General features: G+C 35.0%; 1 protein-coding gene across 1 annotated transcript; it reads right to left on the bottom strand.

The window, feature by feature from the left end:
* Positions 1–42: 42 nt before the first annotated feature.
* On the bottom strand, positions 43–27,733 carry LOC129810357 (hormone receptor 4). The gene is made up of 6 exons (XM_055860780.1): positions 23,777–27,733; positions 19,929–21,559; positions 7,862–9,071; positions 7,527–7,642; positions 7,381–7,457; positions 43–3,723 (listed from the first exon to the last, which is right to left on the bottom strand). Exons 1-6 carry the CDS (start codon positions 23,787–23,789, stop codon positions 3,720–3,722), a joined length of 3,051 nt encoding a protein of 1,016 aa, XP_055716755.1. The 5' UTR covers positions 23,790–27,733; the 3' UTR covers positions 43–3,719.
* Positions 27,734–27,950: the final 217 nt, after the last annotated feature.

Raw genomic sequence — 27,950 nt, 5'->3', positions numbered from 1 at the left:
TTCCGAAGGTGTTAAAAATAACCTTTAGAAAAAAATTCAAAATTTTTCATTGATAAATTCTAGAATTTTTATTTCTCTTTCTTTCTATAATTACAATTTTTCTCTCTTGACGTTCATAATCATAAAACTAGGTAACATTTTTCCGTTTATTTCTCTTATTCTTTTTGTTTATATATATTCAATTCTCTTACAATATATATACCTAAAATATTACCTAAAATATTTTTCTTTTAAATAAGTTTTCTCTGTCTTATCGGCATTACTTACTTTTCACACATTCGCAAATATTTCAATGACATTCTTTTAAAAAAAAGTTCTACGATTTTTTTTGAAAAGGACTAAAATACATTTTCAACTTGGTGACTAAAGGGAGGGGAAAATCCAAAAAATAACATGGTTTTCGTGATATTGATTAGTAATTAAAATAAAAGAGAAAGGTTTAATTAATTTTTTTCACTACATTAGTTTGTTCACGTCAATATAATACAAAAAGGATGAATTCTTCGCAAAAAAAGAATTAACTTTACAGTAAAGATAATAATTAATAGTAAATGTATAATAATATAGTAAAAACACAGTGGAAAAATTCTTTTCAATATGATTATTCTCACTAAAATGTAAAAAGTTAATTAGATAAAAAGGCAAAAAGAACTAATTAAAATGCAATAAAATTATGTATTTTTTTCACGTTTCTCTTGCGCTTAAATTAATTTATTTATAGTAAATGTTTTAGTAATTTTTTTTCTCATTAGTATAATTTAAGAAGAAAATTATTTTGTATGCAATATTTTAAATTTCTTCTTTCTTAGAAAATAGTTTTTTTTTTAATATGAAAAATCGGCAGTTTCTTTAGCTAGTCTTGTCAAGTATTGTTTATAATTTACAATATTTCCTTGTTGCTTTAACTATCCAAATATTTTTGTTTTTTTGTTTTTATTATACGAAATATTTACAAAAAAAAATTATAATAATTAATTATCAAAGCAATTTTAAGTTAATAATTTTCTATTTCAATTTTTTTTCATTCATTTTTATTTTTACTCATTTTTTTTTTACACATAAAAGGACAAAATATATATTAAGTAGTTTGAATAAAAAAAAACAAAGAATTTTTCAAATTTTTGGTTAGGAAAGCTTCTCAAAAACACAAAAAAAATCTTATACTATAAATTCAATTTGGTTTATAATGAATATTTGCTAAAGAACGCTTATTTTTCTTTTATAAAACACAAAATACAATGTATAAAAAAAAATTTCCTAACATTTTTATATTTTCGAAATTGTGGCAGAAAAATCGCTTTTTGGGGTCTAAAAAAAGCAAAACAGAAAACCAAAAATATAGGGAAGGAGGAACGAGATCATTATTTGTGTAAAGTTTTAATACATTTAGATAAATATTTTGCGATATTTGTTTTTTTTCTTTACTCTGCATTGAAATATTTTATCTTCTTTTTTCCCATTTCTCAGATTTTTTTTTCGTGTATATGTGTGTGTGTTAAAATGTGATTACAGTAAATGAAACATTTCAAAATTATTTTACACAGATTTTTTTTCATTTTTAAATCGCTAATTCTAAGAGCACCATATTTGTTTTTTTTAATATAGTTTTTTTTACACTTATTACAATGTCTGCAGATAAATTTCTTGTTTCACTAGAAATTCCTTTAAGTGCCAAAAGAAAAGCCTTTATTTCGTATCATATTCTACATTCTGAACATGATGGTTTGCAAGTTTATTTTTTAATTTTTTAAATAAATTTATAAATGTAAAAAAAAATATTAATCAGTTTTTTTCAACAAAAAAAGTACTTTTCAAACGACACTCGTTAGAAAATTTTAAATAAATAAAATAAAGAACAAAGCAAATAACTTTGTAAAATTTTGTACAAATAATTTGTTAAATTTAGGATTTGTTTTTAATTTATTTTTGAAATGTTTCTTGTTCACGGATATAGGGAGAGAAGAAACAAAATAGACAATGTTAATTGCAAAAAAGTCATCTTCAGTCTATTCTTTCATTAATCTTCTGATTTTTCTCACATTTTCTTTTTTTTATATTTACTGGATATCTTCATTAAGATTTATTTTAGTCGTTATAGAAGTGAATAAAATTGTGTTTGTTTCTTGGGTGTGGTTTAGTGGAATATTTGATGAGCTTTTTTCTTTCTTTTTTTTAATATTTAGTAATCATGTTCGAGGATGTGCTTCATTGCTAAATGCTTCTTTTTTAATATTACTTTACTTGTTTTTGTTTTTTTTTTTAATTTTTTACTTACTTAAAGGGGGAGGGACAATATAATTAATAAAATGTGTATACATAGATAGACTCTGGCAGCATAAATTTTCATTATTTCTTTTTTCATTTTTTTTTTAAATGTGTCTTCAGTGGAGTTTAAATCCTCAGTTTAATTATTTGGTGTGCATTTTCAAATGGCAGTTTTTTGTTTTTTTATTTCTTATTTTTTCGTCTTGGTTTTTTTTTTAAAACACGTTTTTACAATTACTTTATTACTTGGGTAACTCTTATTTTTCTTAAGTGTTGGTTTCACTGGTAACAATATTTTCCTTCTATTTCATCTAAGTTTCTTTTTCATGCATTAAAACTTCCGGTATTTTCTTGTGTGTTTGTGTTTTTCCTCGTTTTTTTTTTATCACTTAAAAGTACAATATTGCTACAAAAAATCTTTATATTAGTGATTTTACAAAAAAAAAAAGAATAGAAACACTTAAAACAGTATGTTTTCTATCAGTTTTGCAAAAATGACTCGATAAAATTAATTCTCAAAAATCGTGATCTTTTTTTTTAGAAATAACTATTGTAGAGTATTCTTTCTTTTAGTTTTAAATATTTTTTAACAAATGTATTTTGTTTTTTTGGGAGGAAAAACTTGAAGAATTTATTAGGCAAAATTATGAAATGTGTGTGTTTTTTTGAAAATGACTTGATGCTGTTTTTTTTCTAATGATACATTTTTTATGCTCGGATTTTTTTTCATGTGTATCTTGTTTTTTTCAAACAAAAGATAGGCCTATTCGCGCGCAATTTAAATAATGTCTCTCACTAGCACTTTTCTCAATTACTACACGTAATAAAATTCAGTATTTTCTTTACACATTACTACGATACTTATACTTATTTAGTTCAGTTTTTTTAAATCCTTTTTAACACTCTTTTCTCTTCATTAATTAGTTTTAATTGTTAATTGAAGGCATTGTTTCAGACTTCCTAGTGTGTATAAAATGTGTGTCTCCTCGATTATTTTTTTTCATCTTAACTTTTTCCTTTTGAGGAAATTTTCACATGGAAAACACAAAAACACATTTCTGTTAGTGTGATTTTTTTAAACTTGGTTTTGTTCTTTCCTCAGTTATTGGGATACAGGGCTTGGGGTTGATGACCCTAGTGGATGTTTAGGGATTGAATTCCTTCTTGATTTCTTTGCTGGCAAATTTGTCAGGTAGCAGAGTATTGATAACAAGGACAGCGGTTGTCACTGTCGCGGGTGTCGATTGCTTTATGACGCCGCCGGTCACAACGCGCTGCGGCGTCTGCTGAATGACTGTCCGGGATACCGGTTGTCTGTCTGGATTCCTCTGACCGTGAGAACTGCTGGTTGCGATGGGTGATACAGTTTGTGGCGGTTGATTTGAGGAATCACTTGGTGGGTTTGTCGCAATATCATCTTTGTCCGGTTCCATAAGGCCCCGTTCAATCATCTGCTACCTACAAGTAGTTTTTAGTACATTTTAGTAATCTGACTCATAGAAAGCTAAAATTTAACTACTCGAGAGTCTCAGAAATCCGAATCTGACTGTGCTATTTCCTGAATATTTATACACTTGAGAGAAATCCGAAAAAGTCAAAATAACATTCCGAAAATGTTAATTTTACTCTGCAGTATTGATCCGAAAACGGTGTAAATATTACCCATTTTAGGTGTATTATGGGTTAAAGTTACCCTTCTTTCATGTTGATTTTACCCTTAAAAGGTCTAAAATTAACATTAAAATTGTTGATATATTTTTATACCCAAAAAGTGTTAAAGTTATGACGAAAAAAAGTTTATCGCAGCCTCTTTTTTTCTCAGTGTATATATCAGAGGTGTGCAAGAACCGTTTGAAACCGAAAAAACGTCAAATAATGCTTGTTCGTCAATGGTCAAAACGCTACTTGAGCAAACTTATATTTACGTTTATTCGGTTTCAACGGTTCTTACACACCTCTGGTTTATATTATGAGCGACTAAAATGAAAAGGAAGTCCGTCACCACGAAGTCTTGTGAGAAAATTCGAACAGTTGATTCAAGGTACAATTTAATCTCACATAAATTCTTTTATGGCACCGGCACACCTTTTTGATCAGGAAAATTTCATGAAATCAAAATTCACGTCTCTTTCATTCCCACATGCTTGTCACATGTCTATCTCATTCTTTCGCACTCTTCTTCTTTTGAACATCACAACAAATTTAATTTAGCTTAATCGAATTTGGAACGCGAAAGAATGAGATAGACATATGCAAAACGTGTAAGAATGAAAGGGGTATGAATTTTGATTACATGAAATTTTCCTGATCTAAAATGTGTGCCGGAGCCATTAATTTTGAAAATATCGTTCAAATTTAGAAGAGTCTACTGTATATTAAGACTGGAGTGCTATGGAAAAGATTTAGCACTTAGACCATATAGCTTGAAAAGATTGTGTTTTGACTGAGCTCAAAATGTTGGAGTCTTATATGCTAGACAGACTTACGACTTAACCCTTAAACGAGGAGTGGGACACCGGTGTCCCTAAAACAAAAACCATTTTTTCTGACTATTTAGATGTCAAAATGACTTTCTACAGTTAAAAAGTGGTTTTGTTTTTGGGACAACGCTGTCTGACTCGTCCTTAAAGGCTTAAGCCGAGAGACGGGCAAGAGGACTAAAAGTAATTTTGAACAAAATAATGATTAGACTATATTCCCATCAGTTTTACACTACGCCGTTTCTCAACTTAAGCCGTTCTGTCTAGATCATTAGGGACCAAATACATTTAAGTTAATCCTCGAAAATATTTATCTTGTAGAATTTATCTGTCAAGGATTATGTAAAGGAAACTAATACAAAGGACTTCTAATCGATGATTCTCAATCTCTTGGTGTATGACAGTTTGGGATAAATATTTACTACCAAATTTAACAAGCTAAATATTCTCGAGGATCAGCCTGAGTCTATTTGGGCCTTAATAAATATGTATTCGAACATATTTAACCTGTAAAGCTTTATCCCAAACTGTCATACACTAAGGGCTTAGGATCATCGATTGGAGATCCTCTGCATAAATTTCCTTTAGCTAATTCTTTACTGACAAGTTTTACAGGCTAAATGTTCCCGAAGATTAGCCTAATCCCATTTGGGACCTCAGTTAAGTTGTCATTAAAACGAAAATGTCTTTACTGATTAAAGCGCTCTCTTGCACTATCAGAGTGAAGCATTAACGCGATTATAACGCTATCATGTTGGAATGAAACAAAAGAGTTGAGAATAGTTCAAGTGATTCAAAGATCGCTTAAAAATGTACAAAATACTTTGTTTATGTTTGCACGAAATATAATTTGACAACACTCTAGAATTTATTGTCATAAAATAATGACTAAATTTCCATTTTAAGTTGGAAGGAGTTTCTTGTTTATCCTCAGTTACCAACTTAGTCTTCTTAGTAACTTCAATTGATCTTTGAGGTGCAATTCACGAAATTGTCTGACAAAATTGACAAGTTGATGAAATAGAAAGAATATTTTTTTCCGGTTGTAGAGCGTAAGGCCTATTCGACACATGTCAACACATTCGACGGCCTTTCCGACCAATGCTAATCCTTTACTCCTTTGACACATCCAATCCCTACCTTTCTTATGGGAACGATCGATTGCTGCACTACAGTATGTTACAGTACCAGTATTAGGGTTTCAAGGGAAAGGAACTCCTGGAAGCTATTGCCACAATTCTGAATGCTCTAGCATCAGTTTATGAAGGAAAGGGACCTTGGGAAAAATAAAGCTAGCACCTTAGACAGACTTACGACGTAAGCCGAGAGATAGCTTAATGGGAAACTGATGGCAATGTAGGGAAAAGTGCCCATGTTTTGCAAGGTCCCAAGCTTCATAATGACTAAATTTTTCCTATGTTTTTTAATAAATGTGACTCATCACACCCATATTTAAAAAACTAGTGGAAAGTGTCGAGTTTTTAAAATATATTGCAGATGTAGAGTCACATTTATTCAGAAACGTAGCAAAAATTTAGTCATTATGAACCTTGGGACCGTACAAAGCATGGGCACTTTTCCCTAATCTAATCATTATTTCAATTATAATTACGTTAAGTCGTCTTTCAGCTTAAGTCGTAAGCACATAATTTCGGAACTCGAGAGGTGAGATTTGGGCCAAAAGGTATCCGCAAAATGAGTAGACTATTTAGGCTCAGCTAATTTAGCATAAGGGCAGAATCACATTGACAACAAAATGCTCGCCGTAGCCTCACCGTATTTTGTTAATTTACGCATTTTCATTACAATTCTTACGCAAATTTTCTATTACCGTATTACTTTTTCTCATATTCGGTGGCACTAGGTGAAAATAATATAAGAAAATTGAAGAAATAAAACGAAAATACGGTAAACGGTGAGCAAAAAAAAGCTGTACGATTAATTTCTCTTACAGTTTACATCGAATTTTCGTTTTATTTCTTCAATTTTCTTGTATTATTTTTACCTAGTGCCATCGAGTATGAGATAAGGTAATACGGTAATCGAGAATTTGCGTAAAAATTGCAATGAAAATGCGCAAATTAACGAAATACGATGAACATTTTACTGTCAAAGTGATTCTGACCTAATTTGTTGTGCCTCACTCCCACTCAGCTTGTTTTGTTGCCTCCTTTCAGCCTATAACTCGCATATGAGTTAGTCGCATGAATTATTTCCTTAATTGTAAATGGTTTACTTTGGTCCATTTCCTTAGGATTTTCTATAGGGATTTTTTGCGTTTTGTTTTGTTTTTCTTTTTCTTCTTTCTTGAATTGGGCATTTGGACTAAAATATCATCCAAATTATCAAGAAATTGCGGTACGAAATTGTTTGAAATCAAGCGATCTTTTTTTCACCTACATAACCTATATTAAATTTAAAGAGACATCATATCAAATTTGTAAATTGTCAAGAGCTTTTCTCAAACGTAACAGCCACCCGAATCAAAAGTTATCCCGATTGAGCGTAAATCTATTATATTTAAATTTTCAGTCAACCAACAGTAACAATCAAAATTTTGTCTGGTTACGTTCATGAATTCCAACTGTTAGTTTTAAAGATTGTAGATTGTAATAATATACTCGAGAAAACTTACCTAATGCTGGCAGAGTTTAGTACAAACGGTACGTAGAACATCTTACTCTCCAGCAATAAACTGGCAGCTGCTTGTATCTAGAATCAAATAAATATGTAGTGTTAGACTTTGAATTCAGAGAGTTCAGGAATTTAAAAAGATCAGACCTCAGGTATATGAGCTAACAGGTCCCCAAGTCTTCCAGGATTGTGTGGTGATGAATGTTGAAGAAAACTCCGCAAAACTTGAACATACCGCTCTTGAATACTTTCCAGTTCAACTTCTGTAAATGATAAAAATTATTAGAATTTTTTGTAAGTCATTTATATCTTTGCTGTTCGAGCGATTTTCTATAATTTTAGAACTTAAAGTCTTCACTGATTGAACTGGTAGATCGAATCGGTCAAGACTGTTTTTAAGAACTAGGATGAAAGAAAAGCTTAGGAACAGCAAGGAGGCAAAGTCATCCGCATCTACGGTATTATTTGTTCAAATAACTCACCTCTGTTGAGGAGGATATACACCTTAAGACAGACATATTCCTCCATCTTGAGCTTTATGCGTCGGAACATAATGGTGATCTGTGTCATTTTTTCAACCATGTGACCCACATCAGCCCTTAGCTGCTCCATTGAGATGGGTTGTCCCATGAGCGTCGTTAGGCAGGTTTGAAGTGTACATAGGTGCTTCGTGACCTCTTGGACGAATTCCGGATCATTTTTTTCGGGTGTAATGGGTCGCGATGTTGGTGATGAACTTTGTTGTGTCGGTGTACTTGCATTTGTGCCTGGCGGACTTTTTCGACCATGTAGGGCTTGGTAGGCAGCCGTTGTGAGTACTAGCAATTCATGCCATTTATCTGTCAGGAGTTTTGTGTGAATCTCCACTGGAATCTCGAGGTAGAAAGGCAACTTTTTTGTCCATGACACGAGTTTATGCACAATCGAATCACCAATATTGCAGAGTTTGTCACCAATCTCTGATTTATCCTCAAGAAATTCCGGGAAATGTGGCAGTGTTGCAATATCTTCCATTTCATCACATTCAATTAATGTTTGAATCATACAGAGGGAGTGTTCGTAGGATACACTGCGATCCTTGGATGAGGAGACGGCATTATCGAGCCGATGGCGCAGGTGGACAATTTCACTGGGATTTGTGAGGGCTGTCTTGAGGATTGTGCCATTCATGAGGTGGGAGGGCAAGTTGATTCCTTCAGCCGGTTTCAGGGTGGTTTGCAACGGTGTAAGGAACATGGATTTCGTGTCCTGTACATCTGTTGACACCGTGAGTTTAGCCTGTTGCACCTGTTGGGTCTGTTGAGCTTGCTGAGCCGCTTGAGCGGCAGGTTTCTGGGCGGATTTCTTGTGCTTTTTGTACTTCACTTTGTAGAGATTGTACACAGCTCCACTGTTTCGTCCACCTGGCATCCGGTCTTCTCGTACAGCCTGTAGCACCATACCCTGCTCAATGCACTTCTTGAACCGGCAATATTGACAGCGGTTTCGTTGAGCTTTGGTAATTTCGCATGTCCCATCGGCAACGCACGTGTACACACGCCTATTTTGAACGGTTCGCTTGAAGAAACCCTTACAACCCTCGCATGTGATGATTCCGTAGTGGAGTCCTGTGGCTTTATCCTCACAGATCATGCACACCAATGGCTGGTCGTCATCGTCGGCGGGTGCTTCTTGATGGTGCGTAGGATCCGTCTGTAAGCACATATATTATTTTCGTTAACTCTTTCGTCTCCTTTGGGACTCTGGGTACCCATGGAAAAAAGAATATTTTTGGACTATTTAGAATCGATAAAAATACGATTTTTTGCAGGATCCCAATTAACTCCTGAGCTTAGATATTTTTGGTCAAAAATCGTGAATTTTCGATTTTCTGCTTCTTTGCATATATCCTGAGTTTTTTGATATTTCTAGACCAGAATAAGGAAAAACCTCTCGGGGTCAATAAGTATGATAACTAACAATTACAGATTACATAAATTCGAAAAACATTTTTTTCTTAAATTTTCAAAAAACTTGTTCAAACTTATGGGTACTCTCGTCCCCAAAAATCTAGAGGTCAAATGTAAGATTATCCCGCCAACGCCCGCTATTTGCTTTTTGACACCAACTTTGTAAGAAAATTCCAAGCGGGAGCAACATTTTTGCCAATATGGCCGATAATTTTGACATTTGGCAGCATGGGAGATTGCTTTCATGTAAGTTTTTCCTATTCTTCCCGATTTTGGTGAATTCTGATTGTCCAGGAAGTGTCTTTTAGGCTTTTGGGAAAGCTTAATGTGTCTACAATAACATCGTGTTGAAAGAAATGTGTTTTAAAGCGAGGGGTTACTCATAAGAAAAGAAATTGGCTTGCGTTTCCCGTTTCCAGAAACACGAGAAATGTTTCTCCGTTTCTGTTTCTGTTTCTCCGTTTCTGTTTCTATCGCTAAAAAATTGCGTTTCTCTTGTTTCTTGGCGTGTTTCCTCGTTTCCAGCATGTTTCCAGTTATGTTTCTTCGTTTCTAACCATGTTTCCTTGTTTCTAGTTGTGTTTCCTTGTTTCTAGTTGTGTTTCCTCGTTTCCAGTCGTGTTTCTCGCGTTTCTAGTTGTGTTTCTGCGTTTCCATGCATATTTCCTTGTTTCTACTTTGTTTCTATCCAAATTTTTATCTAGATATTTAAATCCGTAATTTTCTTTCAAATTTGAATAGTTTTATCGGATTTTTTCTTCCCAATGAAGAAAAGTGCCCGACTAAACACATGTACATTGTGGAATTTATGTCGCATCAGGTGTTATGTTAGCTCAATCTGGTATGCTTTTTATGTAGAATTATTTATCTATGTCTAAAATAATTTTATTAGAAATTTAGACTGGCGATGGCGTAGGGCAAATTAAGCTAATTCAAAACCTGCTCCAAATGGAAATTTTTCGCTACTCTAAATGGAAACGTCATTGTTTTCATGATAAATACAGTACTAAATTATTATATTTATATATTTTCTATACAACAGTTTCATTATTTGGGAAATTTTGCTCCAAATTAAGCGAAAATCCATTTATATTCACTAATTTTAATTTGTTAATTTCTCAGAAAAATTAAAAGTGTACCTTTTGACCATCGAATTTTTCATCGATTGACCATATTTTCCAATGAAAAACAAAATGAAACTGTTGTTTATTCGTTTTATTTAACATTTAATGTCACATTCCTTAATAATTTTAGTTAAATTAAGTGCTAATCTTTATTGTTAACGGAACGTAAAGTTTTCAAATGAAATAATTACCTATTTCGTAAACAAAGAGTTTTTCTTAAATGTCTGCAAATGCTTCAAGAGGAAACCCTGGAAATATGATTTTTTTTGGAAAGATTTACCTATTGTTATAGATGGGAAAGGAGTAAAGCCCTGGAATAAGAACAATCCCTGCACTCAAGAGCAATTCAAAAAGGTTTTGGAAGCTTTTCGTCGTGGTTTCATTTACACTCCTTGTCTCCAATTAAAAACTTTCCCTTGTATCCATTTGGATTAATTTGTTTCCAATAAGGATTTTACACTCGCGTATTTTTCTTGTATTTGAGAAGTTTTCAAAATAAATCTAAAGAATTTTCACTAAACAGTAACATTCCAGAAGAGTCAAGGAGCAAATTTATATAATTCTCTGGAAATGGTTGTGAATTAGGACATTTATTCTATTGAGTTTATTTGAAGATGTTCCGGTAATCGTCTGTATAGGATTGGAGTCAACTCAAAATTAAATTTATTTATTTTTAAAGATTAGAAAAACCTAATTTTTGATATATTTTAGGGGGGTAGGGAACGTATGAGAGGGAAGGGGGAAAAATAAAGAGATTAGCTTGGAAATATTATCATTTGAGGAGGGGTCATCGAAGAGCGGAAGTCGCTATCTCTTATCGTTTGAATTGTCTGAATTTTATATGGGTCAGAAGATAGAAAAAAACGCGAAAAACAGTATATTTAAAAGAGAGCTGTTACCGCTACTTTACCGATTCATCACCGATTTCGACTAATGCAGTCGGATTCAGAATTAAGACCTTTCAAAAAAAAATATATTTGTGGCTAATATTTGGTTTTAAATCCGTTAAGTTTAAATCCGTTAAAAATTAGGCTCTACAAAGTGGTTGAACTTTGGACCTTGAAGAATTCAAGGTCAAAGTCAAGGATTTTCGGTGAAAAGCATCGCAAGACAAAATGTTTAGCTGGATTACTTTCAAAACATGTCCCAAATTAAACGAAATCACCGGGATCAATTATGAGATAAGTGAAAAAACGTTTTTGGAGGGAACTCGCAGAGATCGGACCCGAGGTAACTTTTGGCGACGGTGATCCACTTTTAAATTAAAGCAAAAAGAATACTAGGTTTTGAGCGAAAAGTACCTTAAAGAAGGCTTTTCCTTTGCTTTATATGCACCAGAGTGCCTTATAGAATTCAATTTTTTTTTTTTTGATACTTGTTGTGTACAAAGAGCACGTCGTTGACCGTCTGTGGAGAAAATATAGACCTCCTTTATATAATGCAGGACACTCAACGAAGAAAAAATGTGTCTCATGTAATGTTTCAAAATATAGTTTAGAAATAAAGTCTAGGGAAAGATGTAATTTGGAATTGATTTTAGAAGTTATGAGATAGATCTAAGAAGAAGAACACTTAATTTTAAGAATTTTTTGATATATATTAGAAGTTTAAATGCATTTAAAATCACGGTAAATGCTCTTAAAATCACGCACAGCTCAATCATAAACGGTAAATGCATTTAAAATCACGCACAGTTCAGTCACAAAACGGTAAATGCGCTTAAAACCACGCACAGCTTAAACATAAAACGGTAAAAGCGTTTAAAATCATGCACAGCTCAATCATAAAACGGTAAATGCACTTAAAATCACACACAGCTGAATCATAAAATGGTTAATATTCAGCTTAAAATTACGAATAGCTCAATAATAAAACGGTAAATGCATTTAAAATCACGCATAGCTCAATCATAAAATGGTAAATACGCCTAAAATCACGCACAGCTGAATCACAAAATGGTAAATGCGCTTAAAATCACATACAGCAGAATCATAAAACGGTAAATGCGCCTAAAATCACACACATCTCAATCATAAAACGGTAAAACCGCTTAAAATCAGGAACAGCTCAATCATAAAACGGTAAATACACTTAAAATCACGCACAGCTCAATCATGAAACGCGAAATGCGTTTAAAATCACTCACCGTTTTTCGATTGAGTTGCACGTGTTTTTAAACGCAATCTTAACCGTTTTATGATTCAGCTGTGCGTGATTTTTAAAGCATTTACCGTTTTATGATTCAGTTGTGTGTGATTTTAAAAACATTTACCGTTTTATGATTGAGATGTGTGTGATTTTAGGTGTACCGTCGTTGCGGGTGACTTTGCACGTTTTTTCGCTGTTTTTCAACTTTGCCCTCTAAAAGTGGATAGTTAAAGTGAAGGGAGGGGGGTTTTTGAATAAAATTGTTTGTATTCAGTTGTTAATGAATGGATTTTGTGCCACTAGCATTAATTTTATAAAATTTTACTATGTTTAAAAAAATCAAGAAAAAAGGCTTGCACTGGGGATAAGGTGCGGGTGACTTTGCACTTTTTAATACTAAAAAATCAACAATTTCTGATAATAAACAACAATGGAGATCTTCACATCTAAGGGTAAGATGCACGAGATCTACAAGATGACGTGATCGCCATCTTGATTTGACGTTTCTGTCCGCCATTTTGAATAACTGTCAAAATCTAAAACAGGTTCGATTGGGTTGAAATTTTAGTATGTTGTAGCTGATATCAAAACCTTTTCAGAACGTATCTATGTTCCGGTCTACGTCAAGTATTTACCTTGATACAGAGGCTCAAAGTTTAAAAATTTGAAATATTCATATTTTGGCGATCTTTATTTTCTAATCCTGAATTTTAAAACCTAAACGAAATGCCTCAGTAATCATTAGAAATGGTTGAGGCTTTTATTTTATATGTTTTCTTACTCTTACATAAATAAAAAAAAATGAAAAGTGCATTTATTTATTTTTTTATTTTTTCATATTTGCAAAAGTTTTTCAGATCTTCAAATAATATGCTGTTATAAAGAAAAACATTACTTTTCTTTTTGTTTATTATTTAGATCTCATCGCCTAACGATAATACTGCCTTTTTTGTGATGGTTTCGATAAAAGAAGCTCTCCGTAGTTCTGTATTACTGAAAATGTCAAAATTTTGAACTCAGAGCCCCAGTATCCAGACAATCGCTTGACCTAGGTCGGATTTTATATATGTTCTGAAAAGGTCTTGACATCAGCCAGAACATACTAAAATTTCAGCTCAATCGGATAAGTTTTTTGTTTTGACAGTTATTCAAAATGGCGGACAAAATCGTCAAATCAAGATGGCGACCACACCATCTTGTAGATCTCGGTCATTTTATCTTAAGTTATAAAAAAAATTGGATAATTTTTGGCCAAATACTTCTATAATAAAGCTTAAGAAAGTCCATTATATGCAATTTTATAATATAAATCATGCGTTCTTAGGCAGACTATAGTGAAAAAAAGGAATTTACTAAAAATAATGAACAAAATCGAAATGGATTATTCTAGCCAGATAAATTTAGAATAGATTTGGGCAATTTACTTCTCTGAAATCGATTTTGGAATTGCATCTTCAGATAACTTTTTTGCGGAGTCGTTTTTTGACAAAATACCTATACTAGGATTTCATTGACTATTACTGAAACTACAGGAATCCTTTTGAGGATCATTGTACCTCACTTGGTACTTAACATATCCCTATATACTTTGACATGGTAGACCGGATCGGCGAAGACTATCAATAAGTGCTAGAATTGTTCAAACTCTCACGAACAGCGGAGTGCAAAGTCACCCCCCAAGTGCAAAGTCCCCCGCAACGACGGTATTTACCATTTTGTGATCGAGCTTCGCGTGATTTTAAGCGCATTTACCATTTTATGGTTGAGCTGTGCGTGATTTTAAACGCATTAACCGTTTTATGATTGAGCTATTCGTAATTTTAAGCTCAATATTAACCTTTTATAATTCAACTGTGTGTGATTCTAAGTGCATTTACTGTTTTATCATTGAGCTGTGCATGATTTGAAGACAATTTAAGCGCTATCTTAACCGTTTAGTGATTCATATGTGCGTGTTTTTAAGTGTCATCTAAACCGTTTTATGATTGAGCTGTGTGTGGTTTTAAGCGTATTTTTAATCTGACATCATCTATTTCTAGCCATCCATTGACATTTAACCTTTTTCGAAAACCGCTTGTTGATATCTCTTTCCGTTCTCTCCCTAGTAGTGGTTATACAATGGACGGGACGGAACGGGACGTTCACGAAAATCGATTTTTAGCGCATATGATGTTCGTGATCTATGAGTGTTTAAATGCGTAAATCCAAAATTTGGGCCCGATCTGACAAGGTCGCACTTCACCTGTGATCACAAAAGCTGAGATTGTAAAGAATCTCGACTAAAAAGATCACTCAAATCGATTAATAAGCATTAGAGATAGTCTACTCCATTTGAATATAGTAAGGGTCGGGGTACAGTGGGTTGGTGTAAAGACGAATGGGACCTATCGTTCGAAAGATATCGATCACAGATACAAATATATACTAAAATTTCATCGAAATCGCTTCATAAATACTGAAAATAGGATCCGGTTAAGACATTTTCGTTTATAGCTCAAGTTGGGGAACATCCAGGGAGGAGTGCGACCCACCGTTGAAAAGGTCACGACTTCAGCTACAGCATACTAAAATTTAAGAAAAAAATTCGAAATATGCGACATTGAAATTTCGAAAATCGATTTTTCGATTAATTGGACCTTAGATTAAATCGAAAGAAATTGGGGTGCCATAAGGGTTGTAGTACTCTACGAGAGCTTTCCAAAACACCAAAAGTTTTCAAATTCTGACAACTAGAACCGGCCATTTGAAAATTGAATTTCTAACCCCTTCTAGTTCAGTTCAGGGGGATCGGGCTTAAGTTTTGGTACTGATCGAAAGCTCTTAGGCCCAGCTATAATTTGAGATTGATCGATGCCATAGAGGGGCTGAATTATAGAAAAAAAATTGGTGGTGTTCGAAAATGGTGGAGGGGTGTGGGGGGGGGGTGAATCTGACATCACCTACTTCTAGTCACCCATCGACATTTAACCTTTTCCGAAAACCGCGCATGTCGATATCTGTCTCCGTTTTCTCTCCAGAAATGCTTATACGACGGACGGAACGGACGGGACGTCCACGAAAAATCGATTTTTGGCACACATATTCGTGATCTAGAAGTGTCAAAGCGTGTTTCGTACGACTTTTTTCGAAACGGAGGGAGTATTAAATATAAGACAAATAAAATTCTGGTAAAAATGTATTGGTTTTTAGAAACTGAAGCTTTTGCTCTAGAACTCTAGATGTCTTAATGTAGGAGCAGGTGGGGCTACAATTATATACGACTTTTTCGCATACTAAAGGAAGCGGAGCCTTATAATTATTTTATTTAGATCCATAATTGTTTCGTCTGTCTAAATTACATTACGTTAAGCCCAGTTTCCTTCAGAAATATACGAAAAAATCGTATATCAATGTAACCCCACTGCTCCAAGTAGAGATGGTACAATTTCAGAAATTTCACGGCAATCTCTATTTACTTTAGGCGGAAATTCATGAAATTTCTTGAAATTTACCATATCTAGCTCCAAGTAGCCACACCTCCCCCTACATTAAGTCTTGTAGAGAAAAAGCCTCACCTTTGTGTTTCAATAATATCAAATCTCTGTTTAATTTGGTGGACTAGAAACTTATTATCAAAGAATTTACCTTGAAAGTTAGAACTTTATATGTGGAGCTTAGAGCGAAAATGGCTAAAGCATAGGATATTAGCCATTGTCGCTCTGAGCTCCACATATAATCTTATGCTTTATATGAGTAGAATATTGTTATTTAATTTTAGTTCAAAACATAATCCGTTATATAAAATTCAGTTCAAAAAACGTAATTAAGAAAATCTGCTGAAGTTTTCTAGTATAAGGTAAAGAATCCTATGTCGACCACTTAACTCTTTCGCGTCACACTTTTATTCAGCAAGTAAATTCATGTAAAATTGAGTTTTTCCTAATGCTTTATGTTCAAATATAATAGTTGTGAAATGAAAAAAAAATTTCATTGCGTGAAAACTCGGAAAAACTCCGGGTCATATATGACCCTATTGTCGGCAAGGGAAGTATACATACCATTTTCAAAATCTATATCACGGGCTTTTTGGCGTCTACACACTAGTAGAAATTTTTTTTTAAAAATGTCTTTTTTAAAAAAAATTCTGACGTTTCTGCCTGCCTATAAGGATAGGGGAAATTTCTACTAGTATGTAGACGCCGAGTTTTTTTTTCTTGAAGTTATTAATTTGGAAAAAACCATGGCAAACTGGATAGTTTTGATGAACACTGTACTCTTGGTGCTTAAGGAATCTTCCTGGTGATCCCTTTGAACAGTCTCTGTCACAATGTTTTGAGTGGTATTTGCCAAAAATAAAGTTATCTATATTTATCCACACACTATACAATTGCACAATTGGGACGCTTGCAGAATACTCTAAAATATTGCAAAATATGAATTCATCAGATATAAGATGAAATGTCCAGGAGCAAGATATTTTCCTTCTGGATTTCACAAAGAAAAACAATGTCCCAACTGTCCCAACTACATTGTTGACACGAAAACGCTTTCATACACTTTTACCATTGCCGACAATAGGGTCGCATATCACCCGGAAAATTCTACGCGCTTTTCTGGAAAATTGAGAGTAGTTTATTATATCAAAATATGCAATATACAATCTTTGGATACTCTATTTTGTGTTTCTAAAGAACTTTTCGCTAAAAAAATAAATGAATATAACAAATTTTGAAATAAAAATCATTTCACAAAGTTCGAAATTCGTGATTTTTGATCTCAAATATTTTCTTTTCCTGAATATCTGGAATCTTGAGAAAATTAGCCAAGAATCTTACCAATTATCAAGAATCTTTTCAATTAATGTAAATAGTCAAAAAAAAATTTTCCCCGCATCGTATATGACCCTAATGACGTGAAAGAGTTAAAGATAGATTTTGTGAAAAACTATGAAAAGCAGTTATATGAAACTTATGAAAAACAGTTATATATATATAGTTATGTGAAGTGTTCCTCTACTCGACCACTTGAATATCACTGTACCTCTACTCGACCGTCTGCGGGGTTCCTCTACTCGACCACCCATTTTTTCTTAAAATTAAACAAATCACAAAACTTAAAAGCCATGGATTTAACTTTGGCTTGTTTAACACATCATGATTAGCACTTAAAATTTAGTTAATCATTAAAGTAAATAGGGAAACTCACTTTTATGAATTTATTCAGAAGTATAGAACAACATTCAAGTGAAAAAAGCTTCACTTGCTATGATTCGTCGACCGGTCGAATTGACGAACAATTTATTTGAAATGCACTTTCAATTTTAATACATAAAATTAATCTTTAACTTAGTCATGGTACTAAACTTTTTGCACAAGTTATAAAGATTAAATCCTCAACTTGCGATTAGACTCAAAATTAGAATACACAAGTAATCTGTAAGGATAATAATTGAAATCCTTAAGAAAAAAGTCAAGAATATCAAAAAGTATACCGTAATTTAATGAAAAATTGTGAATTTTTCTTTAAGAAATGCCTTAACGCTCCGTCTTTTTATGATTTTCCAGTGTTTTATGGTAAATTTCTATGATGTTTTCACTGATTTGAATTAATTATGAAATAATTGACCCTATAATGTTAAACCCTTCGATAAATATTATTGTAAATGTAAATAAATTGAATAAATATTTCCACCGGTCGACTTTAGGAACTCAGGGTGGTCGACTCGAGGATACTTTACCTTATAAGTTAAATACATAAATAATTTTGTAATATTGCAACAAATTAGCAGTATAATATTTTTATAGGGTCCACATATTAAAAAGAAACTTTTACAGTTATAACTGCTGACAAACCGGGTAATTTTTGAATTTCAAATAGTTAACGTTAAACTCTCAATTGAAAATTTACGTTTCCATGTTTCTATCCGCGTTTCCTTGTTTCTGGCCATGTTTCCGTGTTTCTGGCCATGTTTCCGTGTTTCTATCCATGTTTCCGTGTTTCTATCCATGTTTCTATCCAAGTTTCAATTTCTTACGGGGAATTTTGTGTTTCCGCGTTTCCAGAAACATTTTTGTGTTTCCAGCTACGTTTCCTCGTTTCCAAGCGTGTTTCTCTTGTTTCCAGTAATGTTTCCTCGTTTCTGAAACCGTTTCTCGGCCAAATGGCTTGTGTTTCTCCAATGAGTAACCCCTCGTTTTAAAGTGCTTTTGTGTGAACTATTTTAAGAAATCTGTTGGCAAGCAGGAATTTGGTGTCTTCTAGACCACTTCCTGGACATCTCACAAGATACTGGTTAATAATTCTTCTTGTTTTAGTAATCAACATTGTAAAGGAGTCATTTGACACACAAAAATAATTCACAAAATTGATATTATTGGCTTTTGAAAAATTGAAGTTTGTCTCCTTTTCGTTCTTATGGGGACGAGGGTACCCATGAGTTTTCCAATTTCCCAGAGGAGGAAAAAATTCTTTCTATACAAAAGTATCATATTTGACAAACAAGACTTACAATAAAGTGAGTTATACTGAAATTCGTTCACTGGATATGTTATCGTCCGGAAAGAGTTAAAGATATTCCCTATAAGTTTTATTTTACGTTAATCATCCTATTAGTAAATGCTTCATATAAAAAAGCATTAACCGAGCTTTAAATTTCAATTTACTTCTAATTGAGCTTTTAATTTGAAAATTTACTCAAAGCATATACTGTACTACACAAAAATCATTAATCAAACACTTAAACACATATTCCATAATGACGACCATAAAATCAGCAATTTTATGTTTGTATTCCTTCTCTACTATAAATTTCCATGTTGCATCGTAATCTTCTTAGAAATGTTTTCGCATCAGTGAGACTTCATTTCAATCACATAATAGTTTTTTTGTGCTTCTTCTAAGCCAACGTTTTCATTGACTAGGCGTTTCAACTTGGCGCTCAATTCGTCACCGTTTAAAATGTGATAGTTTATGTAAAAACCCAACTGAAAGTCCCATCGAATTCATATCTACGTGTCGATTTTTCTACTCGTGTAAAATACAGTTTTAAAAGCAAGTTGACTTTAGGATTGTTGGATTCAAATCGATGTTTGAGGTGTGAGCATTAAAATTTGTTGCGGCCAGCGGCGGGTTTCTCAATATCTTAGATTGATACCAAGACTAATTATAAACAATTGAAATTGATATTGAAACAGTCAATCAAGTATACTTTTATATCCGGAAAAATGGATTCTTCATTAATTTATGAGTATACTCTTTTTTAATCATCAAATTTGAAATTAAACCACAACGTTTGTCAATGTAACCGCGGAGGATTTTCTGGTTAATTTGGGTATAGTACAATTACTCACCTTGTTAGTGGCGAGATGAAGGCCACCGGGTGTCCACTGAGGTTGGGAGAGATTGAGAGCGTGCATCTGTTGTCCGGCCGGCAATTGACTGTAGTCGCCAGCCCAGAGACGTTCCATATTAAGTGGGTGATTAGATCGTTGAGGGGGTGGTGCTCTTGGTCGAATATCGCCCACGCGTGATGCAGCAGCCTGGCCGAGATTCAGCAGGAGCTGGGCGGCCTCTTCGTTATTTTGTGCTGCCGATCCAGGTGCTGAACTAACACTCGTAGGGCTTATCGTGGTGGCAGGTGTTGCTGGTAGCTGTGTGACCGTGGCGGGCTCAAAACCCCATACCATGGTTCTCACACCACACGATTCTCCCATGATCACAGTTGGAGTGGCTCGAGGTGGTGGCGTCTGTAGCGCTATGGACGCACTCTGTTGCGTGACATTTGGCTGTGGTGACGTTTGCGTGGGTGACTGTACCAAACCGACTGTCTGTGGTCGTAGACCCGGTAGTGGTCCGCCAATTATCTCGGGTTTGACGCCATTTATGCGTGTATTAGCACCCCAGATCATTCTATGCTGACCACTTGCCGTCTGAACCAGTCCTGGTAGATTCACTTCATTTTTCACACGCAATAAAATGGCGGCATCACGTATAGGGTGACGCAGTTGTAAAGGAGAGTGTGGCGTCATTTGCAGAGTAGCTCTCTGTTGGCTGCCAGATTGACTTGGTGCCACTGTTGCCGATACAGCCGATTGGTTGACAATTGTGTGGCTAGGTGATCGTTCACGCTTTATTCGTACAGGTTGAGCCTGTGAAATTTGAATGGGAATTTGTAGCTGCGTGACTGATGTAGGATGCGTCTCCGCACGGTGAATGATCTGTTGTGGCGAAGTGGACGCAATGGCATGGTGTAGCATCTGCAATTGATGCTGATGCGCAGATGTGGTTTGGATCATGACGGGCGTGAAGGAGGTCCCACTCGTCGTTGCAGGTACATCACGCTGGTGATTGATGGCAGTAGTGGCGATGGGGAATGTGCCCACCATTGTGGTCGCTGTTGTTGCCGGTGAGGTTTTCCGAACCAGCGTCGCATGGTGATTTTCCGTTTTGATGCGGGATGGCGTCACGAGTACCGTGACATGTTGCTGTGGCTGCGTTTGACATGTGGGTGGCTTAGGTCGATCGGCGGGCGGCGGAGGTGAGAGTCGCTCAGTCTTAACGGAGCGTATAACGCTGGGATTGGAACCACTGCTTGATGCCGCTACAATCGTCGACGATGTGGCGATTTGTGTTTCTTCCGTCACCACTGAATCCGGACTCGAGCGACTCACAGTTGCGGTATCACTCGACTCTGCGGCTCCCGATGGGGTACTACTAGTGGGAGCCACCTCGGTGCTTGTGGGGGGTGTCGGTGTCCTAGGCGCCGAAGTAGAAGCCGCCGTGGGTGCCGGCGTTGCGGAATTATCACACATCTTAGGCGAGATTGGTGCTAGCAAGTCAGGTGATGACGTGCTCGTGTCCGCTATAGATTCACCGTCACTACTGCATCTGGAATCGACTTTTCTCCTTTTCAATTTGAGGTCCTGAAAGAGGCTCATTTTATCGAGCTCACTGTACGGGCCACGGCTCAGTGTCATAATTCCTGCAAAATAATGTGATGGGAGAAAAGAGGAAAAGAAAGACGGTTAATTTAAATTTAGACTCCTTATCGGGGGAGAATTGGCTTTTTTTTTCTCAGCCATGTATGGATGAAAACGAGCTTTTGCATGAGATTTCTCAAGAACAGCTATATTGCAAAGTGCAAACAAGAGAAAATGACAAGACATCAGCCAAGATCCGACCTTCAACTCTCTCATTCATTCTCATGTGCGAGTTTTTACTATATAGAGATGTATATAAATGTATAAGGTGAGAATTGAAAAGAACTTGACTCTCTCAGAGAATTCTATATGTGTACAAATTTCAAATGACCATTTTCAAATGGTAATTTATGATCAAAAATTTGTGATTTAACCAATGTAGAAAATGTTGTATAGAAGGAAAATACGGAAATTTGTTTGTTATAGGAAAAGTATCTTCGTCAAAATAGAACGTACACATATTTTGTGCAGAATTCTCAGTAAAATTAAATTTATGGAAGTTCTTGCAATATTTTCTTTTTGGCTCAAAATCCCAAAACAGCACGAGACCCATTGAATGACGAATACATCACGATAATTACGCAAATTTTCCACAACAAATTTCGCAGTTTTCATCTTTGTAGAATTGTTTTTTTCCTTTTGGTGTATCTATGCTAAGTTTGTTGTTTGGGGGCGAAAACAGTTAGTGGAAAACGGTGCAAAAACTGACCTACCTCAAGTAGAATTCAATGCGCTTTATAAATAATCTCACTCTCTGTTTTCCTTCTTTCACATTTTTGCGCTATTCTGACTCGTTTTTCTCTTTCGTTCTCATGAAATTATATATGGATTATATACGTTCTGTGACACATAGACAGTTGAAAAATTTTTGTGAATCATGAAAGATTTTCTATTGAATTTCAATTGAAAATCTACTCATTTTATGCTTCAATATTATCCCTGATTAGTTTCTGGAAGTAAGTCTTAATGCTGATTTTCTAAAGTAATGTATATACGACGGCTCCATTCCATACTATTCTAAGTCGACTTATAATTATATTACTCCGAGAGATATGTTGTTCCTGGGACCGAGATCTACAACTTGTGAAAATTTGGTGGTCATCCGGCGTTCGGGTAATGACCAGCGCACCAAAGGGTAACTCATATTGAGAAACCCTCGTCATTTGTCCGAGAAACACTTCGCGAAACCCGAGAAAGCCACTTTTTGCATCGCGAAACCCGAGAAACCCAAGAATTGCATCGCGAAACCCGAGAAACCCAAAAATTGCATCGCGAAACCCGAAAAACTCAAAAATTTCATCGCGAAACCCGAGAAACCCAAAAGTTGCATCGCGAAACCCGAGAAACCCAATTTCTGCATCGCGAAACCCGAGAAACCCAATTTCTGCATCGCAAAACCCTAGAAACCCAAAAATTGCATCGCGAAACCCAAGAAACTAGAAACCCTTGTTAGAAAAAATGGGAATGAGTTACCCCTTGCCAGCGCACAATAACTTTTGTTTGTAAAATATTTTCAAAATTTTCCATGAGAATGAGCGAGATGACTAGATCTATCTTTCATTCATTCTCACTGAAATGTCAAAAACATGTTTACTAAACAAGATTATCGTGCGTTGGGCATAATGAGATATTTATTTTTTTTCGTAAAAAAATTACACAGGCAGCACAGGAAATCGCCAACTTCAAATGGCTCTCCTGAAAAGTTGTCATTCTGAGATAGAATAGTATGGAATGGAACCGTCGATATGTTTGCTAGTATATCTTTTATCATTTTTCTACGAGAATTTGTGGCGCAAAATCTCTCATTGAGAGCATTAAAAGTCGGAATGATAAGTTTGTTTTACTTTTATTTAGTCAGTTTCTAGACTTGGTATTCTTGTACTCTATCAATATTTTTCTCCTATTTCTATTTCAATATTTCATTTCCATTGTCTCTAATATTTTTTAATTGATCTCTCAAGTACAAAATCACATTTTCTCGAGAGGAGTGCATAAAGTAAATGACTTCTATTATTTGCTTGTTTGTCTGCTTTGTATTCCTCAAGGTGGTAGCTTTTGTCTTCATATGAGACACTTGTTGTGTACATATTTTAAAGGGTGTATTCAGAGGTCATTGGGCTAATTGAAATGTATTTTTTTTGTAAGTTTAATATCTAATTTCTTTTTATTATGAAGATGGGGATGATTTTTGTTGTGGCAAGAGGGTAATTGATCTTTACCTAGAGATGTCATTGTAGGAATGTCCCGTCGTGTTGGTGATGTCTGACGCTTAGACGTGGTGACGGGAGGTGTTTGATGCGGAGGAGGCTCCAGATCCGCGTTCCCCCCTCCGTTTTCGCGAACAATTGTGAATGAATTCAGTTTGTCAATTCACAGAAGGGGGTGGATAGCACAAAAAGAATTATTTATAAAATTCTTGATTTTTTTTTATTGTGGAATATACTCGTCTGCAAGCAATGTCTCAATTCTATCACTTGATGATTAATCCTTTTGCCATTTCCTCAGAATTTCTCTCTTGTGGCATCTTGATTCTACTTCTGTGTTGTGTGTATATTCTGAGTGAGACACAGAGAAGGCGCGTAAAATGGCGAGTTCTTTGGTCGTGGAGGTCAATGTTGCAAATCCACATGCGGAAATTCGGAGTTTGTTTCACTGAAGTGATTTCTCATTGACATTCTCTTCTTCCTCCTTCGCTCAGTGATCATAACTTTGCGTTCTTGGCGCTATACAACATCGATCTCATATGATTCTCTTTTTACGTCTCCGGGAGGGTGATTCCTGTGATGATTAATCTCCAGCGTGGCTCATGTTCAATGAATGTGCTTTTTTCACTGAGATAACCAATAGATTATGAACACCTAAGTAATTTTTAGTAACGGATAAATTCGTAAATTGTATCTTCAAATAACATTTTTTTTCTAAATATCACTTTCAGTCTCTTTTGTGGTAACAGAGGCAATGAACAAAAAAAAAATCTCCTCAGGGCGACTACCAAAAAGTGCGAATCACTTGAAACACTTTCACTTGCACATTAACTTCCCAGTCTTGCTCGTCTTTCTTGTCTTCGGGTCACTGTTTTATGGAAACCAAGACTCTGAGGAAGATGCCTTTAGAGCACGATGTTTGAGTATGGAATTTTCCTCAGGGCAAATATCATTGTAGATCTTGTGGTTGTAAATTTTTTTTTCTTGTTGTTGTTTTAAAGGAAAAAGAAACAGAATCAGTTTCAATCCATTTGGTGTGTATTTCGCGCGTACAAACTCGTGCTGGCTTTCTGCATAATGAATTTCCCGAATTTCAAGGTGGTTGTGTTTCTCACTCTCTCACACTTCTTAATGACTTTTCAATGTAAAGTTCAATGGTAAAACTGCGTCTAATTTAAAAATTGCCATCCAAAAAAAAAATATTTCACTAATACACATGGACATTTTTGTTGTCCTCACAAATTTTGCTCTTCTTCCATTATTTTTCCTATTTGGCTTTTCACTTGTTTTCTTTAAGCACACTAAAAACTGCACAGAATCATATTTTCGTTGAATTGTTTTTATTTTCTTTAATTTTTGTTTTGTTTTACTTAATTCCTATCAGTGATTTATATTGTGGATATTTATTTTTCTGATTTATTCCTGGAAGAGCGTGATCACTGGGTAAATCCTGTATGTATGTTCAGCTTATGGGGATGAAGAATGACGTGAGTGGAGGCGTGTGAATAATTCTGTGACCTCTTTCATGATGCGTGCAGAACTTGAAGCACGGGATGATTGCTTAAAGTGCGTTGAAGAATGCACAGAAAACACCCAAATCACACAACACTGCAAAATTTTTCCATTTAAAACTCCTTTTAAAATTTAATCCACATTTTCAGGTGTTTAAAATTGCATTGATGGGATAATAATGTGAGATTACAATGAATCTCCTATCTAAACTATCACTGTAGGAAATGTCTTTTTGCACTCCTGTGATTATTTTCACTGTGTCGGTTAAACGACTTAATTTTGAGGAGGCAAAATAAGATGGTTTTTCGTTAACACACAAGTGCGAATCGGAACAAAGTAGGTTACCGACTGAATGTCTTCCAACCGGAGGGCCGAATGAAAACGAAAAGTCGGCGTTTGGCGCGCACACTGTGGAGCTCTTTCTCTCTCACTCTTGCACACACTTTAGGTGAAGTGAATTAAATGGGGGAGAGACGATTGTGGAGGAATTTTAGTGAGTGCAAATGAAATAGTCGTTCAATTTTGCAATCTCGTTCAGCGAGAGTGAATGAAAAGGGAAGTGTATGGAGGGGGGCATTTCAGAAAGACTAAAAATTTACTAAATAAGTTTACCTATTTATTCATTTAAAAAAGCTTTACTTGAAAAGATTGGCCAAAAAACGGCTATTGTATTTCGTTAGATCGTTGGATCAAAGGATATTTCGTTGAGTTTCTTTCGTTAAATCACAAAGTCTCACTTGACAAATGCAAAAATGACTTTTGAGGGTGTTTTTGGGATGATGTTAGTAAAACTGGATGGTTTTTCATTTAAATGCACAATTGGGGAGCAACAAACGTTTTTTCATGTCAGAAAATTCACTTGTGGACTCTCCGCTTGCCTTCTGCTCAATCCGAGTCATCGGCTCTGTCGTTTTCTGTTCGTCTCGACTGACCCAGAAACGATTTCTACACACAAAACTGAATGCTAAAGTGTGCTCCCTTGACTCCCCACATCACCCACCATGTGTGCACATCAATTGCACTTGTGATAGAATGAGATGGGTTTATTTGGAATGATGAGAAAAAAGATGATCTCCTGCATGACATAAAAGTTCCTTAAAAAAAAATGTCCAATCAGAGAACAGTTTAAGACCAAGAAGTTCAAAATCTAGTGGAAATTTTTCGGTGAAAAACTGAAAGCTAAATTTGGGAACAGTATATAAATGGTTGAGAATCATCTCAAAATGTCACGGAGTTGCCTTTTTCCGCATCATGAAAATAAAATCGAGATCGTTGAGATTGAAAGTAAAAGTTTCACGTCTGTGAGGCTGCCTTTTTTTTACTTTTGCTGTGTGATGTGAATAATAAAGTAATAAATGATGGAAGAAAGAAAGTTCAGAGAGGCGGAAGAAAGAGTCCAAGACATTACGTAAAGAGCCAACAAAGTCATCGAGAGTGACATGAAAGAAATTTTTGCACAAGATCGCGATCGTACTTGCGATCATACGATTTTATGATTAACGAGGTACCTTACTTCTTATTCTCTGAGATCAAATATATTTCTCAGAGACTTGTAGATTTACTGAAAAATTGAGCTAACTAAATTGTGTGAGAAACAAGAAGTTGAAGATTAAGAGAGAAAAAAAAAACAATAGCGTAACGAACGATCGAGACTTTGAAAGCGAAAGTTCAAATAGTTGAAGAAATGCGAATTGAGCTTTCGTAATCACCATCACGTTTCATGATGATGACGATCGGAGTGTGATCGTGCCATTAAAATTTTCTATTAATACAACTAACACAGTGAGACAGAGATCCCCTAACCTCTCCTCGCCTGCGCCTCCCTCCTAACAAAGTGCAACTGAGAAGACGAAGTTAAGCTCAACGGGCACAACATATACACAAGTTATTCACATTGCAAAACAAGCATGAGAGAGTGAGAAGCTCAATACGGAAGAGAGAAGGTGATTTTTTATATAGGAGAGCATTATGTTAGAGCTATTGCACGATATTTACTTCACTGAAACCGTTAACATGACACGGAATGAGGAAATGAAAATTCTAATGACTATAAATCTACCTACGATCGAAGCTCCTTTGCACTTCTCTTAGCGGTGCTTTTCACTCTCGACACCGCAAGACCTCCAAAGAGTCAGGGATATTCACATTTTCTAGTGCTTTTGTTACCGTAGCCTCTTGACATTTTCCAAGTGATCCGAAAAATTTTGCAATAAACACAAAGTAAAATTTCTGAAAACTTTCGTTTTCACTCTTAAGTTCTTAAATTCCAAGTGGAGGCGCCTGGTACCAGGCGTTACTATTAAATATATATTTGAGTCTTTCTCAGCTTTTCTTTTTAGATCTTCGTTTGAAAAGGAAATAAATTCTTACAATTGGACTTTAAGACAACAACTACAATAGAGTTGGAAAGAAAATAAAAGAAAAGATAAAATAAAAAGCATAAAAATCGAGGCCATCGCTTGTTGACCATGATAATAACCTATAGAATGTGTTTGTGCCTTCAAGTTGTTGGCAAAAATGTATGAGGAATAGCTGTTTTTTTTTACTTCAACTCAAATCAACATTTATTGAACTTCCTCATATCCGTTAAACCGTTACTTCCTGATTTTCCAAACGCCATCAGACACTTCACTGCAAATGCTGTGAAAGCTCATGAGGGGGGAAACGTGATTTTGAG

Source organism: Phlebotomus papatasi, chromosome 1 (assembly GCF_024763615.1).
Source record: "Phlebotomus papatasi isolate M1 chromosome 1, Ppap_2.1, whole genome shotgun sequence".
Taxonomy (NCBI): Eukaryota; Metazoa; Arthropoda; class Insecta; order Diptera; family Psychodidae; genus Phlebotomus; species Phlebotomus papatasi.
This window is presented reverse-complemented; position numbering and strand designations above follow the sequence as displayed.

What these genes read in the sequence shown, in the direction of transcription:
- LOC129810357 (XM_055860780.1), bottom strand. An exon ending in GTATATCCTCCTCAACAGAG is followed by an intron (nt 7,643 to 7,861) that starts GTGAGTTATTTG and finishes TATCATTTACAG; the next exon opens with AAGTTGAACTGGAAAGTATT. An exon ending in TGTTAGCTCATATACCTGAG is followed by an intron (nt 7,458 to 7,526) that starts GTCTGATCTTTT and finishes ATTTGATTCTAG; the next exon opens with ATACAAGCAGCTGCCAGTTT.